This window comes from Colletotrichum phormii (assembly GCF_030913505.1).
Source record: "Colletotrichum phormii strain CBS 102054 chromosome Unknown BDP81scaffold_7, whole genome shotgun sequence".
Classification (NCBI taxonomy): Eukaryota; Fungi; Ascomycota; class Sordariomycetes; order Glomerellales; family Glomerellaceae; genus Colletotrichum; species Colletotrichum phormii.
In genome coordinates this window covers 116,571-133,625 of record NW_026851449.1, presented here as the reverse complement: position 1 = coordinate 133,625, position 17,055 = coordinate 116,571, and the positions used below count along the sequence as shown (strand labels likewise).

The 17,055-nt window shown below is 53.1% G+C and overlaps 8 protein-coding genes across 8 annotated transcripts; 5 read left to right on the top strand and 3 right to left on the bottom strand.

Annotated features, from left to right (window-relative positions):
* Positions 1-1,306: 1,306 nt before the first annotated feature.
* On the top strand, positions 1,307-2,668 carry BDP81DRAFT_423972 (nuclear pore complex assembly-domain-containing protein). The gene is made up of 3 exons (XM_060590112.1): positions 1,307-1,538; positions 1,593-1,828; positions 1,892-2,668. Exons 1-3 carry the CDS (start codon positions 1,388-1,390, stop codon positions 2,423-2,425), a joined length of 921 nt encoding a protein of 306 aa, XP_060446644.1. The 5' UTR covers positions 1,307-1,387; the 3' UTR covers positions 2,426-2,668.
* Positions 2,669-2,972: 304 nt separating this feature from the next.
* On the top strand, positions 2,973-5,141 carry BDP81DRAFT_459802 (fungal-specific transcription factor domain-containing protein; the record flags this gene model as incomplete). The annotated part of the gene is made up of 4 exons (XM_060593582.1): positions 2,973-3,080; positions 3,146-3,228; positions 3,291-4,378; positions 4,438-5,141. The coding sequence occupies 4 exons, from the start codon at positions 2,973-2,975 to the stop codon at positions 5,139-5,141; spliced, it is 1,983 nt and encodes a 660-aa protein (XP_060446643.1).
* Positions 5,142-6,269: 1,128 nt separating this feature from the next.
* Positions 6,270-6,686, top strand: BDP81DRAFT_316489 (uncharacterized protein; the record flags this gene model as incomplete). Its single annotated transcript, XM_060584178.1, has 3 exons — positions 6,270-6,335; positions 6,398-6,509; positions 6,580-6,686. The coding sequence occupies 3 exons, from the start codon at positions 6,270-6,272 to the stop codon at positions 6,684-6,686; spliced, it is 285 nt and encodes a 94-aa protein (XP_060446642.1).
* A 1,396-nt stretch (positions 6,687-8,082) lies between these two features.
* On the top strand, positions 8,083-10,295 carry BDP81DRAFT_392657 (endoglucanase B; the record flags this gene model as incomplete). Its single annotated transcript, XM_060587740.1, has 6 exons — positions 8,083-8,230; positions 8,293-8,412; positions 8,477-8,629; positions 8,689-8,820; positions 8,879-10,053; positions 10,140-10,295. 6 exons carry the CDS (start codon positions 8,083-8,085, stop codon positions 10,293-10,295), a joined length of 1,884 nt encoding a protein of 627 aa, XP_060446641.1.
* Positions 10,296-10,655: 360 nt separating this feature from the next.
* Positions 10,656-12,208, top strand: BDP81DRAFT_448140 (uncharacterized protein; the record flags this gene model as incomplete). The annotated part of the gene is made up of 2 exons (XM_060592258.1): positions 10,656-11,466; positions 11,715-12,208. 2 exons carry the CDS (start codon positions 10,656-10,658, stop codon positions 12,206-12,208), a joined length of 1,305 nt encoding a protein of 434 aa, XP_060446640.1.
* Positions 12,209-12,308: 100 nt separating this feature from the next.
* BDP81DRAFT_423964 (heterokaryon incompatibility protein-domain-containing protein) lies at positions 12,309-14,655 on the bottom strand. Its single transcript, XM_060590111.1, has one exon. It carries the CDS (start codon positions 14,543-14,545, stop codon positions 12,497-12,499), a length of 2,049 nt encoding a protein of 682 aa, XP_060446639.1. The 5' UTR covers positions 14,546-14,655; the 3' UTR covers positions 12,309-12,496.
* Positions 14,656-15,280: 625 nt separating this feature from the next.
* BDP81DRAFT_200756 (ACT domain-containing protein) lies at positions 15,281-15,953 on the bottom strand. Its single transcript, XM_060582540.1, has 2 exons — positions 15,922-15,953; positions 15,281-15,845 (listed from the first exon to the last, which is right to left on the bottom strand). The coding sequence occupies exon 2, from the start codon at positions 15,786-15,788 to the stop codon at positions 15,360-15,362; it is 429 nt and encodes a 142-aa protein (XP_060446638.1). The 5' UTR covers positions 15,789-15,845; positions 15,922-15,953; the 3' UTR covers positions 15,281-15,359.
* BDP81DRAFT_423962 (uncharacterized protein) lies at positions 15,828-17,032 on the bottom strand. Its single transcript, XM_060590110.1, has 2 exons — positions 15,922-17,032; positions 15,828-15,845 (listed from the first exon to the last, which is right to left on the bottom strand). The coding sequence occupies exon 1, from the start codon at positions 16,825-16,827 to the stop codon at positions 16,264-16,266; it is 564 nt and encodes a 187-aa protein (XP_060446637.1). The 5' UTR covers positions 16,828-17,032; the 3' UTR covers positions 15,828-15,845; positions 15,922-16,263.
* Positions 17,033-17,055: the final 23 nt, after the last annotated feature.

Here is a 17,055-nt window from a genome sequence, read left to right as displayed (position 1 = left end):
GTTGGGGCCAACAACGGAAGAAAAGGATCCGTGAAAAGGACCAACTTCCTGACGACCAGCATAACTCTTGAAGTTGGTAAGAATCAGGTAGGAGATAACCAGACGAGGCTTAGGAGTTGTGTCCTCGACCACTGGCACGGTCAGGGTGCGTGACTTCAAGACGATGTCCATTGGCTTCTCCATCACCGTGTCCATTGCGCGGACAGGCTTGAATGTGGCTTGTTTCTCATCGGCGACGGGTCTCTGCTCGTTGACCGAAGAAGCTGTGATATCGGCAAGAGGTTCTCCATGCACCCGGGAGGGCTCGGGAGTAGCGGGTGGCTTGGGTATGGATGCCGGTGTCGCGGAGTTGGTGGAAGCTCTAGGTGCAGCGCTCATCCTGGGCTTTCTGGGAGAGGGCTTTCGGGCTGAGGATGGCGGCTCCTTCTTGCTGATAGTCTGATCGGGGTCGAAGATTTCGCTGGGCTCTATTGAGGGAGCAATTTCATGGGCCGTGGGGTCTTCGGCAATAGATGTCTCATCCGCGACAGACGGTTCCTCCACAGCTGAAGGCTCCTCTACTGCCGAAGGCGCCTCTGGGATGGACGTCACATCTGCAACCGAAGTCTCTTCCTCAAGTTTCGTAGGCTCCTCGGTCACAGTGGTGTCGGCATTCTTCTTAGGTCTGCCGCGGCGGCGAGGTGCTATCGGAGCAGGCGTAGACGAGGGGGCGGCGCTCTTGCGGGCGCGTGTTGGTCGGCGCACTGGGCTTTTCGATGGCTCGGGGGCGAACTCCTCCTCGCTCTCTTCCTCTCTCTTGACGGTGGTGTTTGCGATCTCATCCTCATCGGATGAGTCGACGATAGCCTGGCGGCGCGTCGCACGGCGCGGGCGGGCCGACATTATGCTTGTGGTAAGGTTGTGGGTTAGTCGTATGTGAAGCGAATAAACGCAGAGACGAAGGTGCGTAGGGTATATCAATCAAGGTGACAAGAAGCCAAGCAAGAATGAAAAAAGAAATGCAGCAGGCGCAAAGTGGTGCCGCGGTAACAGAATTTGGTGATGTCGGATGCGAAAAGGGAAAAGGGAAAACGCAATTGTGTTGTTTGCTTCCACACTTCCCCCACTTTGATTTGTTTGAATCGCTCACCGATTAGGCCGATTGTAAACAAACAGCCCACACCGCCCGCCCCCACCCGCCACAAGGCTGCGGAGACACGTCAAGTCGCGACTGTGGCTGGTGCTCTCTGTTTTCTGTGGCTGAAGCTCTGCATCGATCTTCCCCGGCGCAAAGCCGTCGCATTTCATCCCGCCAACTCAAAAAAGACCAAAACACACTCAACCCGAATTCGCAATACGCCTGTTGTCCCACGCATCTTGCCGAGGCATTGTCAACTCTCACGTCAAGATGTTCGACTACACCAACTTCGATCACATATTTGGCGCTGAACAGTTCCCTTACGATCGCAAATCTGTCCAGGAAATCGACACCTACCGCAAGAGTCTTGATGGCGCCCTTTTCATCGACAGGGTCCTGAAGGCCCTAGGTCTCACCAAGTGTATGCGTCCGTCCGGTTGCCTCGAGACCTTCTTTGACTAACATCGGACAACAGCCAAGACGTATCCTCCCAAGACCGAGAATGCACTGCGCACCCTACACCAGCAGCTATGCGAAGCCACCATGTCAACGCACCATCGACTATCCATCTTCTACTACATTCTCCTCGACTTTGACACGAGCCAGACTAGATCCCAGGCATCGTCGAAGTTTGCTGTGGAGTCTGGTGTTCCCAAGAACTACCAGATCTTCATGAAGGGCCTATGGTTACTGGACCATCAGCAGTTTGAGGTACGCTCATGTCTCTTGTTAACAACATGCACTTCACCTACTGACGACTTGGACTACCAACAGAAAGCACTCGAGTACATCGCGCACCCTTCCCTTACTACCGACTTCGCCGATGAGATCATGACAGCACTCGTGCGCAATGCCCCCGACGGCGACTACACCTTGCCTCTGTCATACTTCCACACCGTTCAGCCGATCCTCAAGACCTCCGAGGCGCTGGAGCTCCTCTTCGATGCCATGTCACGAACTAGCGTCACCGAAGCTCTCTACTTCTCCAGAACACATGCCGATGCTGTCAGGGCGCAGCTGTTCCGTCAGCTTGTCTCCAACGTGATTGGTGCCCCTGCGAACGAGGAGACAGCCGCGCGATCTACCGAGCTCATTGGCTTGCCATTCGATGCCGCGGAGGAAGCTTGGTTCGAAGACTTCCTCTCCCGTGAAGACGGAAACAAACTCAAGAGGGCTCGAGACACACTCCTCGTGAGAAAGCTGGTGACGGGCCGGCTAAGTGAAGCTGTGCAGGACAAGAACCATGGAGGCGGATGGGGAGTGGTCCTGGAAGGCGTCAAGAGCGGCTTGGGTGGCCGGGCAGAGTGATGGCCTGTGCATCTTTTGGGGCGACCGATGTATGCTCTGTACCATCACGAAGTCGAACGATTGTTTTAAGCATAGCGTTGGCGTTTGGGCATTGCCCTTCAAAATTTCAATTGGAATAAGAAGTAGGGCGGAAAATTAGATTGGTTACATATCGGTCCATGCCTAATGACTTGAGCAAAAGAATATCCCCAGCATGGGCATCCTGTCATGCGTTTGTTGAAATGTGACTGTTCACCTCGGTGACGCCAAGGTGTGACTGTACCACCGAGAATACACCGAAAAATCCCGCGAATGACTAAGCCCCGCGTCGAGTCACACCTTGCGGGTTCCCCCGGCCGCCCGCACCGCCCGCCCACACCATGGAGGTCGCTCGGCGTCAACCGCTTGCGCCGCCTTACACCAAAGCTCCCGTCCTTCACCGTCTCTCATCTCGCGCGCTACTTCTCACTTTGAACCTCCAGTGACAGCGATCTGCGGTGATGATGCTTCGTTCGCTTAACGCCTCTCCATCTCTTGTTCCGTTCGGAGTCACCATTGCGTCGGGACGATGAGCAACCCCGCCAAAGGCGTCAAATTTGTCGGCTCCGACTCTTCGGGGCTTCCCTTGAAGCGGAAGCAGGTTCTGCAGGCCTGCGAATCATGTCGCAGAAAGAAGGTCCGCCCAAATGAAAACCGATTCCACTCGACCAAAAAGCATTTCTTCTTACATGACAATTATAGAAACGCTGCATCCATGGGGAGCCTCCGCCGTTGGACCACGCGCATGACGGGTGTGCGGGTTCTTCGCCGCCGGATAACGCTGGGTTGGTTTCCTAATCAGGCAACATTGGGGAATCTCTTTTACTGACTGAAACCCTCTTCCAAGACAACATGTCGTCGCCGTCTCCGGTTCACCAAGCAAACATCGTCACTCGGCGTCCGTGACCGCTGATGCCGTGCTGACCACGACCCCTGCCCGCCGTGAGTCTGCCACGGCGGGCTATTCGGAGCCAGCGCAGACTCCACAGACGCGCTTCGTTGGCGATCTTAACCCGGAGGGCATGTTCGCCGAGGCCGCCGACTCAGATCCGGCCGCCAACCCTACGCAGAAGGCCGAAGTGGGTGTTTGGCTCCCGTCTCTCAACGCCGCTTCGGCACAGTCGACGACGTCGGTTGTCTCGCGTCCGTCTGCTATTATCGACAAGGTCTTGCTGCCTTATGTTAAGCAGAATTGTCTCACCTGCGTCCCGCCGGAGAAGGACTACAAACATCTCCACAAGGTGTATCGAGAAAAGATCCACCCCATTTTCGGGCTTGTCCCCGACGACAGCCTTGATGATGGCGATTCCGCAGCAGCTATTGTCATGCGACAGGTGGTATGTCTGGCTGCTGCGACTGACCCCGACATGAAAAGCCACTTGCGCCTCGCTACGCAGGGGAACAAGAGGCTCTCATACCAAGACTTCTCTCAGACGTTATCTAGCTCTATCCGGGCCATCCTGGATACGAGTTTGATCTCGGACCGGACGGTACACATTCGTGCCTTGTGCATGCTGTCACTTTATGCTCAGCCTTCTGGTGCCGATGAAGCAGACTTGCCCGCTCAACTCGGCGCCAGAGCGGCGCACCATTCGCAGACTCTCGGGCTGCACCTCTTCCACTCTAGCAATGACTCTCTCGATACCCTTTTCTGCGCTGTTTGGGCCCTGGATCGTATTAACGCAGCAACGTACGGAAGACCCTGCGTCTTGCATGAGGGTGACATTGGTCCCGGTCTAGACGACTGTTTCCGGAGACAAGCGCCCTGCTTCCAACTCTTCCTATCGGTCGTGCAGTGGCTGGACAAGGTGATTGAGCTCTACCGTCCAGGTGTCATTGCTCAGTCACTTGAAGCAAAACCATTTATCGATCTCCCTGTCTTGGAACCCATGATCCTCGAAGCCAATGCTTTACAGGTCCCCACACCGTTGCTTGGTATGTCGAAGAAGCTCTCTTTTTTCCCCTCGTCGACGTAAGATGTTAACCTTCAAAAGCGACGATCGAGGTCTTTTACCACGCCGTGATCATCCTATCATGCCGCCTATCTCGACCCGGTCCCCCAGCACAATACGCATCATCAGTACCACCGCCCTCAGCAAACGCCCGCCGCTCCCTCGCAGCCGAGCGAATATCCTCCGCCATCCGCCGCGATCACCTAAGCCCAGTCCCCCTCGTCCCATACGCTCTCTCCCTAGCCCTCAGCGTCGAGTACCGCAAAATGCGACACAGCGCCCTGCCAATGTTTCGTGCCCGCGCTCGTAGCGCGTTCAAGTCCAACTCGGAGCTGATGAAGAGGTTCGGCGACGTTTTCTGGAGCGCACGGGTCGTCGCGGGTTTAGGCGAGCGTATCCTGCGAGAGATGGAGCGGGCTGCCAATTCCCTTGCCCAAGAAGGGGGCGCGGCTTTGCCGACGGCTGCCATTGTTGACGTGCCTACAAATGGGAAACTCGATGAGCCTGTAGTGGTTGACGGAGCGGCGGCCGAACCGCCGTCGGCTCCTGTGGCTCCTGCGCCGACTACTGAGCTTCCGGCGTTGGAAGCCATTGACTTTTCGATTGTCGATGCGATGCCACATCTCGACGTCTTTGGCCACTTCGACCCGAGCTTCAACCTATCGGCTGTTGATAATGCTCTGGAGGCTAACCTCGACATAGGCCTGCCCCTGAACTGGGGAGAATGGGACCAGTTTGCCGGTTGAAGAGGACGCTCTACCTAGCTGCACATTCTTGTTCACCAACGCTGATGAGCAGGCCTCAAACCCCGGGTTTTAGGCCTCCCAACGCCCGAGATGTATGGATGTTACTTCAATCAAGGCTGCCGCCAGGCTATGTCTTGGGGCTGCTCGTACAGATTACCCTAACCAATGACCTGCCACTGACTCGCACCCAGTATATCTCGCGTCTGCCGGTCACATCAGAGGGTCTTCACATGATGCCGGCTGGAACGCTACACATCTGTATCAGAGTAGACCGGAAGGTCTTAGGCTTCGCAGAACGTAGTGGGCTACTATCTTGCTTGCAGGATGGGGCACTGGCGAGCACCAGCGGCCGATAAGACTCGAATTGCCTGGCAAGCATTCTTGGATTGGTCTCCATGTAACCAAGACATGATTCTATGCATCGCCAAAAACATCAAGCGGTCTCGAATTTTAGAAGCGATGCGATTGAAGAAGTAAAGCATCACATGGCTACCATGTACCCAGCTATGTAACTCGGCCACTATCCGTCTTTGAAAAAAAAGAAGGTCGGAACCACAAACCAACAACATCTTCACTGCTTCACATCGCGGTGATCAATCAAGCCAGTTTCTCTGTCCCTCGTGAGCACATGACGGCAAGATCAATAATAAACCCAAAAACAAAAATGAGCTGTCTGTGGCATTATGTAGGACAACCAATTTAATGAGTACAACCGTACTCGAACTCGCAGCCCTTGCGGGACCCATTACGCATTTACAATTCCACCACTAGGTCATATACACTTAAGACAGTGCTCATGCCTTCTCCAGCAATTCTTTCACCTAGAAGGGTTCACCGTAGGGGCTTGCGAAAAGTTGTGAATATCCTCAATCAGGTACGTACTCAGACGGAATACGCTGACGTCTCTCGACCAATCAGCAGCCAAATGCATGATGCTTTCATCTCGATGACTAAGCCTTGACAATTTCCACTTTATTTTGCCGATGGTCCGGTCGCCACCCTCCGCTGACCACGGGGAAAGCTTCAAAGCTTCTCGTGGATTATCAATCGGCAAACTATCGCACACAGGGCCTGCGCCTTTCGCTCTCCTTTCCTCATGAGCTTCTTGCATTGAACACCTCGTTGAACATGGCTCCGCCTCTGAACTTGCTCATTCGCGCCCTCGTGGCCTTCGAGGACGTACTTATTCGCCAGGTGTGCAACTCCCCATCCTCCCCGCCATACGCAGCGACCTAACCTCGAACTCCAACACACAGATCCTCAGAAGTCCCGGCTTCCACCGCGGCGTCGGCCGGATTCATCGATACGTCGACGAGAAGCGGAACGGGCCTATGCCGCATGAGCCGCTGCGGCAAGGACAGGCGACTGGTACGTGGGGATTCTGTTTCCACTGGGAGAGAGACACTTGGAGAGTAGGTAGCTAACATCTCGGATATAGCGAACCCTGAAGACCGAGGGTTTTTGCAGTACTTCATCGAGGAGTTGAAGAATCAGTTTCGGGGCTCGTCGAACCCACCCCCGCCACCTGGACCGCCGAAGCGATGAATGTTCGATTTGATAGAGCAGTACACAATGGGGTGGCCTGAGAAGCATATTTACGAGACAGGAATACATGGTCTAGTCGATGTTCGCGTCTAGACCGAAGCCAGCCCAATGCTGACATGACGTCCCAAGGACAGCCTCGACGGAGCCTCCGGAGCGAAGGATACTGCGCTGCAAAGCGCTTACTTGGTCGTGCCACGAGGACGTGCCAAACCCCTACTCAACCACCACCTATTACGATGCAGCGGTCATAGGATTGTCAGCATTGTCCGCGTCTCCCTCTCCCGGTATTACCAGGAGTCCACAACAGCGAGCCTCCGGGGAGCCGAACTTGAGCAACGCCGAGCTGTCAATGCGACAACTAGAGGTCAGCAGACTACTCATCACGGTAGCTATAACGATGTTCAACCGAGATGGGGCAGCAGGAAAAAGGCTGCCCGTTGCGTGATCAGACCAAAGCGGCTTGGCGCTTTGGATACGGGGCCGGCAATCCGGGTCGGATACCTCGCCGGGAGCAATCTACAACACAAGAGCTGCTGAGTGCATTCGTCTGATGTTGACGACTGCACCCCAGGCCATGACTCGGAAGAACCCGAGCAGCTCACGGATATCCCTCACCATACGCAGGCGAATAATTGCCTTATTGAGACACTCAGTAGCGAATAGCATCATGATCCGAAGAAGAAAACAAGCTTTCCAGATTGGGGGTTCCTTCAATCTCTCCGTCCCCATGTTGTGAATCAGATACTAGGTGACAACGGTCAAGAGTCGAACATGTCAAACCAATTAAGCAACTTTATGCTGCTCGCTTCCAAATAAGCGCAAATTGACTCCCAACCGCGACCTCAATCTACGCAGCCTGCCCCTGGCCTCTGATTGAGGGGTAAGTCGGGGAACGGAGGCAACAAGCAAAGTTGCCTCTTTCGGCCAGCCTTAGTTTACGTGATACAACCCTCCTTGATGTCGTGATATTTCCTGTTCAGGGACTCTGAGAGCGACACTCCGCCCTCAAAAGAGAATAGACATTGCCCGCATGCCAAATCCGGGGTCTCTCTGCATCTTCCGTATCTTTTATCATCAACTTTCGGAGTAACTTCCGCTCGCTTCGCCGCAGCCTTCGTAGCTTTTCAGCTCGTTCCATTCGTTAGATTCATAGTCAACATGACCTCACGCGATTTTCCACCAAGCGCAATGCTGCGCACTTTGGCAGTAGGCCTGGCCTTGTAAGTCAAGTTCCGGTCTGCTAAGAGGAGTGGTTCCTTGGTATGTTTGAGTATGGACGAGAAGCGAGTGCTTCGGCATTCGACGTATAACCAGCCAGGCTCCCTCGAGACAAGTCTACGAATTCATGTTCTACTGGTCCTGTAAACGCGGCAACCAGAATCCTTCATCTCTCACGATGAGATCAGCCATTAGCCTCGCCATGCTGTTGGCACTGGTCCAGACAACTCTCGCCCAGCAAACTCCGTACGGCCAATGCGGTGGTAGCGGCTGGACGGGACCGACCATATGTACAGCCGGATGGCATTGCGAAAAGGCAAATGACTGTAAGTCTCTAGCTATCAGTCTCACGAACAACAACTGAGTCCGATAAACAGGGTTTTCACAGTGTCTGGAGGGAGCTGGCTCGCCCTCCCCAACCACCCTTCTAACGTCATCCTCGAAGCCCCCCACTGCTGGAACAACTACCACTTCACGCGCGTCAAGCTCGTCTCAGTTAACAAGCTCTGTTAGATCTTCGTCTGCCAGCGCCGCGCCAACGGCTTGTTCTGGCTCCTTTAGTGACATCTCAGGGGCGGATTACGTCAAGGTCATGAACCCGGGTTGGAATCTGGGCAACACTCTTGATGCTATCCCCAACGAGGGGTCTTGGAACAACCCGCCTGTCGTCGAGAAGACGTTTGACGATGTCAAGGCTGCGGGATTCAAGAGCGTCCGTATCCCTGGTAGGTCCACGTCCATCTCGGCACTCGGTCAACGTCGCGACATGCTCATGATTCGGCAGTCACCTACAGTGACCACTTCACCAGCGCAGCTCCCAACTACACCGTCGACGCGGCTTGGCTGCAGCGCGTGTCGGATGTCGTTGATATGGCCACTGCCCGGGGCCTTTACGTTCTCACAAACGTCCATCACGGTAAGAGCACCCAGTCCGATCCATCCTTCGTACCAGTAGGCTTACACAACATGCAAAGACTCCTGGAACTGGGCCGACGTGACCAAAGCAACCACAGACGCAGAAATCCAAACTCTGAATGACAAATTCTACAACCTCTGGCTTCAAATCGGCCGCATGTTGGCCTGCAAACCCAACCTTGTCTCCTTTGAATCAATCAACGAACCCCCCGCCACAACAGCCGACCACGGCGCCCGTATAAACACCCTCAACGACCTCTTCCTCAAAGCCCTCGCCGACAGCGGTGGCTTCAACACGCGCCGCGTCGTCAACCTCGTCGGCGGCGGCATGGACGCCACCAAGACGACGCAGTGGTTCAAGGCGCCCGTGAGCATCAAGAACCCCTGGGTGCTGCACTACCACTTCTACAGCCCCTATGACTTTATTTTCTCCGCGTGGGGTAAGACCATTTGGGGCTCGGATGTGGATAAGGCTGCGATGAGGAACGAGATGGCGATTGTGAGGGGCAACTTTACGGATGTGCCGTTGGTGATTGGGGAGTTTGACGCGAGTCCGCTGAATACGGAGCCCGCTGCGCGATGGAAGTGGACGGATCAGTTTGTGAGGACGGCGGCGGAGTTGAATACTGCTGTTGTGATTTGGGATAATGGCTTGGATCACCTTGATCGCAATGCGCATGCCTGGCGGGATCCGACTTCGCTCGGCATTGTGAATACCGCCGTCAAGGGGACTAAGAATTCCTTGCCAGATAGTACTGTCGACGCATCAGCTACGACGCAGTCATCATCAGCGTACGTTTGGAACAAAGTTGGAATTGCGGCAGCGGATCAGACGCTTCCTTGGTTGTTCAACGGCAACACCCTTCAGTCGGTGAAGACCACTTCGGGAACCACGCTGGCTGTGAATATGGATTACACCGTGTCGGCTTCATCGATCACATTCAAGGCGCCGTTCTTGTCGAAGTACTTGAATGCTGCCGCTGCGCCAGGGAGCAAGGCGAACCTGACCTTAGCTTTCTCTGCGGGAACCACGTCGCAGGTCGAGCTCCTGCAGTGGGATGTCCCGGTAGTGGATGCAACAAGCTCCAAGGCCGTTGCGGGCGCGGACTTGAACATTCCCATCACATACAAGGGCCTCAAGACGGTTGCTGCTGTCAAGGCTTTGCGAAGCGATGCGGTCTACTTATTTGATGACTGGACACAGTACCTTAGCCCGTTGCAGCAAGCTCACATTGTAAGTGAAGATCCCCGACTTTCTCCTGAGAACATGGTCTTGTGGGATGAAGGCGATGAAAGAGTACAAACTGACATTGAGGATAGACATTCAGCGGACAGTGGAACTTTGACGGTGCCAAGATCATCCTGCCTTCTGCTACGGTTCAGGCTGTTATTTCCGCTGGCAAGGCGACGACGTTCACGTTTGAATTCTATCCAAGGGTTCCCGGGAACAACGTCACTTATACTCTGAGCCCATGAGTGCGTGCCAATGCTAAAGCTGTCTTATGAGTTATGAGCTTTGGGCAGTCATCATTGAATACAAGTGAAAGCTCGTCAAGTGCGTTTTCTGAGTCTTTGTAAATATCCTAGTTTACTTGCTCTGTACATAGTTGATCGCAATCGCTTCTCCATACGTCTAGACGGTGTACCCCTGACTCCAAATGCTAGCAGACCAAGTTGGCCTCATTGTGGGGTCACATTTGTCATGCGGAGTGATTGATGGAAGCCCAACCAACGTAATACTCGCAACATCATCAACTTCTCCTTATCCATCAATCCCCTCTCAGCCACAGCATATCATCCTCTCGTCTGACGTTATATCCTCAAAAAAAAGTAAGAATGCACGGCACGAAGGCATATTGGGCATCTCTGCCGCCGGAGTTACAGCTCCATATCCTGGAACACCTCGCGAATGCCCACGGCTCTCCCACCTTACCGCGTCGCGGAATAGCCCGCTTCGCCAGCGTATCCAAAGACTGGCAAGAATTCTTCGAGGAAACAACATTCAAATGCTTCGTTTTGCGGCTGCGAGATCTCATTCCGTTCCGACAGCACACGCAAAGCCCCAGGCGGCGCGGCTATGTCCGGCATATCTGTCTCCGCCTCGTGGAGCCCGACCCCGAAGACGAGGACCCGGCTATACCCTGGAATCAGTCGAGGAGCCCCTTCGGTCCCGCTACGCTGTATCTCTGGGATACTCTGTCGTCATGGGGAGTTCAGGAATCCAGGGAAGGGTTGACGCTCGAGATAAGCTCCCATACCCTGGCGGGGCTCAGCACATACGCCAATTGTATGCCCAAGGACGACGTGAATCACTATTCAAAGCATCTTGAGACGGGAAATCTTGCGCAGTATGATGATATTGAACCCTTCGGTCACACGGGCCCGCTCTGGTTTACCCACATAGGTCAAAGTACCTCGATGCTCTCTGGAGCTGTACAATCCCTATTTTCATACGACGTCAGGCTAGGCCGTATACGGCTACCATCCGTACAGGTGGTCACTAAATTGCTTACAAGGAGGGCAAACACACGCAATCTTCGCCCGGATTCTTTGGACCAAATCATCAAGAGTCTTCCTCGCTTAAAGGAGATCCATGTCGAGAGATGGCGGCTGCGTAGCGAATACGAGGAGAGACGTTGGCTTAAAGGTAAGATTTATTGTCTGCGAATGCCACATGTGACGCTTTATTCTTATTAATGCGATGATTGATGTTCTGTGAATCTATCCAGGCCTCAATGACATATGCCGGGATGGCTTTCCGGCTTCGGTCAAGAAGTTTGCAATCTTACATGAAGCGTCACATACGCCATACTTTTCGCGTCTTTTTTCGGAGAGGATTCAAAGTGGACAGGGGAGAACTCTCAGGCTCTATGGTCCAAGGGTGCCTTCTCCTAGAACATCTGGCGCTGCGTTTCATCGTCGATGCCGACGAGTTCCTGAACAACGCCCTTGGGTTCCCGAAACTGAAATGGCTCTCTCTAACTGCCGAGGTGTTCCGTGGCGAAAGCCGCGACAGCGACATAGAAATTGAGCGGCGCATAAAAATCAAGACGTTGCTTTTGCTGGCTGCGTTGGCGGCTTGCCGGATGCCGAAGCTGGAGCTCATGGAGATTTGGAACGGCCGAAATGGGCAGGCTAGCTTATTCCGCTACAAGATTGCCACTGGGGTTGCTGAGATCACTTGGAAGAGCACGTATGGAGATGTTATCGTCGATGACGATGTCGTCAAAGCTTGGGAGGCGACAGCGAGGGTTCATGGGAGAAGTGACCTGCGGAGCTCGGTCACGCGGCTAGAGGACGGCCACTACAGATACTATGGCTCTTTGTTGCCGCACTTGGAGTCGAAGGAGCACTTCATTCATGAGGTGTCTGCTGCTCAGATGAAGTAGACTGTTTACAAGCGAATTCAAAGGGGGGAAGTCATATAAGACCAGCTCCCATGCGGTTGACCGAAAATGGACTCGTATCAATGCCACGGATTAATGCAGCCAGTAATTTCTGTGATTATCGTCAGTAGCCGGATCTTGTAATGCAAAACACAAAAGTCGCTTGGCCCATACACAAGTTAAAATCTCACTTTGAACCGAGCTTTCGTGAACATTGAATATCAAGGTCAAGAGGGTAAACGCAGGATACAAAATGTGTAGCAGCGACATGACATTTCAAGCTGAACCAACTTAGACTATTACCACTCTGCCCGTCTCACTTGCAAACGTCCTATTTCCGAACATGATCTGATGAGGCCGACCGTTTTCATGCACCATTGCGATGGCCAGAAGTGTAGTGGTATCGTCGGCCGAACTTTTCCGCAACACCACCGGCCAAATCATACCGTCAAGGACCCAAACCTCATCTCCAAAGTGCGCAATGCTCGTCGTCGTAATCACTCTTTGGCCATCCGAACTGGAAAAGGACTTCCAGGGCAGGAACCCATCGTGGCCCCTGTCGAGGGCGCTTCCCAGAATGTCAACTCGGGTTCCCGCAGCGTCGAGGACTCTTCTCTCATTTCCATGTCTGTCTTTCAAAAAGTTCAGAGAGGCTTTGGAGCCATGACTTGTGCCTGCGCAACACGTGGGCGGCAGCTCCAATGCGTCGATAAACTTTTGCCTCTCGATATTCTCCCGCTTATCCCAGTCCGGGACCCACGATGGCAGTGAATCTTTGCCTTCGGGAAGGTCTCGACTGTATTCCGCCGTCCCTGCTTGCGCCAATATGTCGAGGCCTGCGTTCTCATGTACGACAATCGCACGAGCTACGTCGATGAGGACTGCTTGGATGCTGTAGCTTGGCTCGTACCGGATTGGTACTTGGTTTCCAAGATTGGCCAGTCCAACAAAGGCGTAGAATTTGTCCTTCGGCTGTGACGTTTCTGTGTTTCGTCCATGTTGAAGAAGATAAGAGAGGTTGATCTGATGGTGTTGCCTCTCCCATAGCTCTCTACCCTCGATGACCCTATTGACGAGTGCTCGACTAGTTAGTCTAGCGCTCGTCTTTCTTAACCGCTTGAAATGACTTTTCATCCCTATCTGACTTGTTCTATCACTCAGCTTTTTTGTCTTCCTGGCCTCGTAGCCGGAACAACAAGGGTAGCGAAAGAAGCAACAGCCAATCGCCCAAGGTACAGCGAGCGCTGCGGCTGAAAGGAAATAGGCTAAGCCAATACATGGGGAGCAGCAATAGCGAGCCACACTACGCTTTAAGGATTCATCCTTATGAGAGTCTTCATCATCGCAACATCCACAACATCCACAACATCCAGAACAGCATATGCAGCCTGCTGTGCATCCGTCGCAAAAACGGTCTATCATGGGCTTTTGGCTGGCAAAGAGTTTATACCGCCGCATGGTGGCATTGGCTCGGTTCCGATTCTGTAGCGCTTCCTTACATGCATCCATAGTGTCAAATTTCATGAAAAGAGACAAGATTGGTTGGAGCCGATTCCACGGCTTCGAGAGCTTGTCCGAGAAAAGGAAATAGACGTCCGACGCGACAATGAATTCCTGGTAAACCCACGACCTGCTCCACCAAGAATGATTGATCACATAGTTAAGGTCTTCCCAGAATTCTGCTGGCCATTCTGCGTTAATGATATCTTCGAATCTCCGCAGGATGTCAGGCTCAGCTGGCGGGCTCTCGTAGAGCATAGTCGGTGATGGCTCGTACCCCTTCGTCGTCCCAGCCGCCGCAAGACCTGTCAGCCATTCGAAAGCGGGACGAAGGTTCCGTTCTATGGGCATTGACACGTAAACATGTGTAGCATTCCGGTAAATCTCGCGCATGAAGTCGACTTGATGCGATTTCTCTGGTAAATCGCTTTGATTGATGCAAATCTGGTCCACCCATAGTCGTAGGGGCTGCTTCGGTGACCCTTTCTTCCAGAAGCTAGCGGCGTTATCGATTCCCTTGGCGAGATTGGCAAAAATGTTCATCTTTACGCCCTCGATACAGACCGGCACGGTGTCCTTGGGATTGCCCGAGTAGTACGAGATTGCGCAATATTTGCCAGCTTTTGCTAGAGATATCGAGTGGATCATTCGATGGTTATTACCACCTGTGAGGTCAATATCGAGAAGCCGGATCTCCTCATATTTTCTGTCTAATTGTTGGTACTTGAGATTGGCGTAGAAGTCCGAGTTTTCCGGAGTGTAGAAGTTTGTAAAGGGCGCAGGTTTGGGCGCAGACCGTTCGGTCTGAGACTCTAGAGGCTCAGGCTCCGATTGTTCCATCGGGGTCACTATGTGTGGAAACTGAGTTCTCGATGCTGTGATGGCACGACTGCCTTAAGACGACCAAGAGCAAGGCCTAGGACGAGAAGAGAGAAGAGGTTGGTGACTCGTTGGATTGAGAAAGTGAAGTCCGGCTGCACTGCTCTGGATCTGCGGGGAAGCCGGTGCACTTAAACAGTGGTATCATATGATTGAATTGGATTGCTAAGTCACATTGGCTTGGTTTATCTTCCCATTCCTACTCTGAACCCTGCATGACTGCGGCAAGCTGAAATGCAGCTGACGGAAGTGGACCAGTTGATACGTTGATGATTCCCCTTTGGCGTTGGACTTGCAGCTCCCCATGTTCAGGCTAAACTTCTCTCGGAAACTCCAGCCTGCACCAGTACGAATACTGCCTTGCTTCCTGCCTTTATTTCCTCAGCCTATTATCCCGCAACGTGCAATCAACCGTTTGAAAAAGTCGCCTCACAGCGACACAACGGAGAGAACTCTGGAAAGGGAAAAAGAGGGGGGGGCTAACTTCACACGTGCTCATATCGCACTTCTCGGGCGCTGGCCCAATGTTGTTGGTTAGCTCGTACTTATCCCTGTCTTGGGTTGTGAGCCTTACCTTTGCCCATACTAAGGTACCTAGCCTGACTTATGCGCCGTAGACTGTCGTAGACCACAGGTGCGAAAACTGATTGAGGGTTTTTAGTCCAAGTAGAAGCCGCTCACAGACAGCTCCGGATCACGCTGCTTGCAACTGTTCAAGGGGGGTTGAAAACTGCTTGCCAACCTTCACGACTATTACTTCGACTCTTGACAACCGCTAGATCTCAGATCCCCTCTGACTTTCCAGGGCAAGCTTCCTCAACTCTTCCACCGCCTCCTCCTCCCTCCCAAGGGGAACAAACAAATGATCATGATAATACCCGCTGACAGGATTGACCCCCATCCCTTTGGCCGCCAGCCTTGTCGCGATAGCAGCCATGAACCCCACAGCCTCGAGGCTCGAGTGCACATTGAGCGTTATCATCTTTGAGGGGAACGCATAGTCCCATCCGTGAGCAGTTGCGGTATCGAGAGAAGTGATGATTGTGACACCCTCGGACTCTCGGAATAGAAGTTGAATCTCGGAGAGGGGCGGTAGTGTTGCATCTGCGGGAAGGGTGACGAAGACGTAGGTTTCTGGGTGGAGGACGATGTTTAGGGTTGAGAGGAGTGTTTGGAGGGAGGTTTCGCCTATGGGGGTCGTCATATTGAGGTTTGAAGAGTGGTTTTTTTTTTTTTTTTTGGTGGAGGTTCCTGTAGGTAGCTGACGCAAATTTGAGTACGTGATCTCCGAGGCAGGTTGAGTGAGAATCTCTAGCAGAGTCAGTGTGAAGTCTTACCGGCGAGTCGTGACGGCTAGGAAGAGGGGTGGAGGGGCAACTATCAACACTATCTTAGTCAGCATTGATCACAGAGACTTGAACGACCTCAAGCGAGAGCCAAAGATGCTTTAACAAAATGCATGCCAAATCAATCCATTGATAACAACATTTGGACAAGCCTGCCAGAAACTCCCAACACCTTGGTTAATAGACTGAAAACTCCTTGGAGCGTTGTCCTCGGGAGACTCAGAGTGCTTGCCAAACACGAAGTAAAACTTTTCAGAACCAAAAGACATTACAGACGATCGCCGCACCCAAGCCATTTTCACCAGTATTACAATTAACCACACAACACCAATTTCATCTCAATCGAATCGACAACAAAACAAAAGCCAAAACACCCGCCCCAAAGATAATAATCAACAACGCAAGAACAACCGCCAAAAAGGTATGCAACCTCCTCTTCTTCACCCCAGAAGCTCCCAACTTCCGCCGGTACCCCGCGACATCAAAAGACGCGTCACTCTGCACCGAGCCCCGCGAGCCAGGGCGCTCCGTGTACCTGACCTGGTAAGGCGACATGTAACCCTGTTCCTCGTACATTGGCAGTGTGTAATTACTCGAGCACGCACCGGAGCAGGCGAGGCCATCGTGTCCGTAGCGTTGGTAGTGGAGGATGCGGGCGAAGTAGGTCATGTCTGGGACCGAGGGGACTGTGAAGGTGTGGTTTTGGCCAAAGATTTTGGGGGATGGGGTTGTTGATGGGGATGTGGATTTGCGTGTGTTGTTGTTGCGCTCGATTTCGCGGACGAATTTCGCTTTGGGGGGTAACATTTCTGCGGATTGGCGGTGATGGTTGTGATTTGCGCTGGAAGAATGGATTTGGGAATCTTGGGATGCTTGTGAAGAATCTGAGGAAGACATGGAAGGAATTCTGCCGGGAAATTAGATCTTTTGATTTAATTGGAAACTTGTATGGATAGAGAGAGTGAAAAGGGGCTGGGGGAGCCTGTTTTTGATGTTCGTGTAGGACATGTTGTCGGGTTGCGGGCTGGTGTTGCACGCATGCGGCCGTTTTTGTGTTACGCATCATGAAGATAGATGTGATGCGATGCAATGGTGTTGCGGGTGGGTGCGGCAGTTGGTGGTGGG

Bases quoted from the DNA above. Each gene is read 5' to 3' on its own strand.
- BDP81DRAFT_423972 (XM_060590112.1), top strand. From the start codon at position 1,388: ATGTTCGACTACACCAACTTCGATCACATATTTGGCGCTGAACAGTTC. The intron at 1,539-1,592 runs GTATGCGTCCGT...ATCGGACAACAG, and splicing joins GGCCCTAGGTCTCACCAAGT to CCAAGACGTATCCTCCCAAG. The intron at 1,829-1,891 runs GTACGCTCATGT...GACTACCAACAG, and splicing joins TGGACCATCAGCAGTTTGAG to AAAGCACTCGAGTACATCGC.
- BDP81DRAFT_423964 (XM_060590111.1), bottom strand. From the start codon at position 14,545: ATGGAACAATCGGAGCCTGAGCCTCTAGAGTCTCAGACCGAACGGTCT.
- BDP81DRAFT_200756 (XM_060582540.1), bottom strand. From the start codon at position 15,788: ATGACGACCCCCATAGGCGAAACCTCCCTCCAAACACTCCTCTCAACC.
- BDP81DRAFT_423962 (XM_060590110.1), bottom strand. From the start codon at position 16,827: ATGTCTTCCTCAGATTCTTCACAAGCATCCCAAGATTCCCAAATCCAT.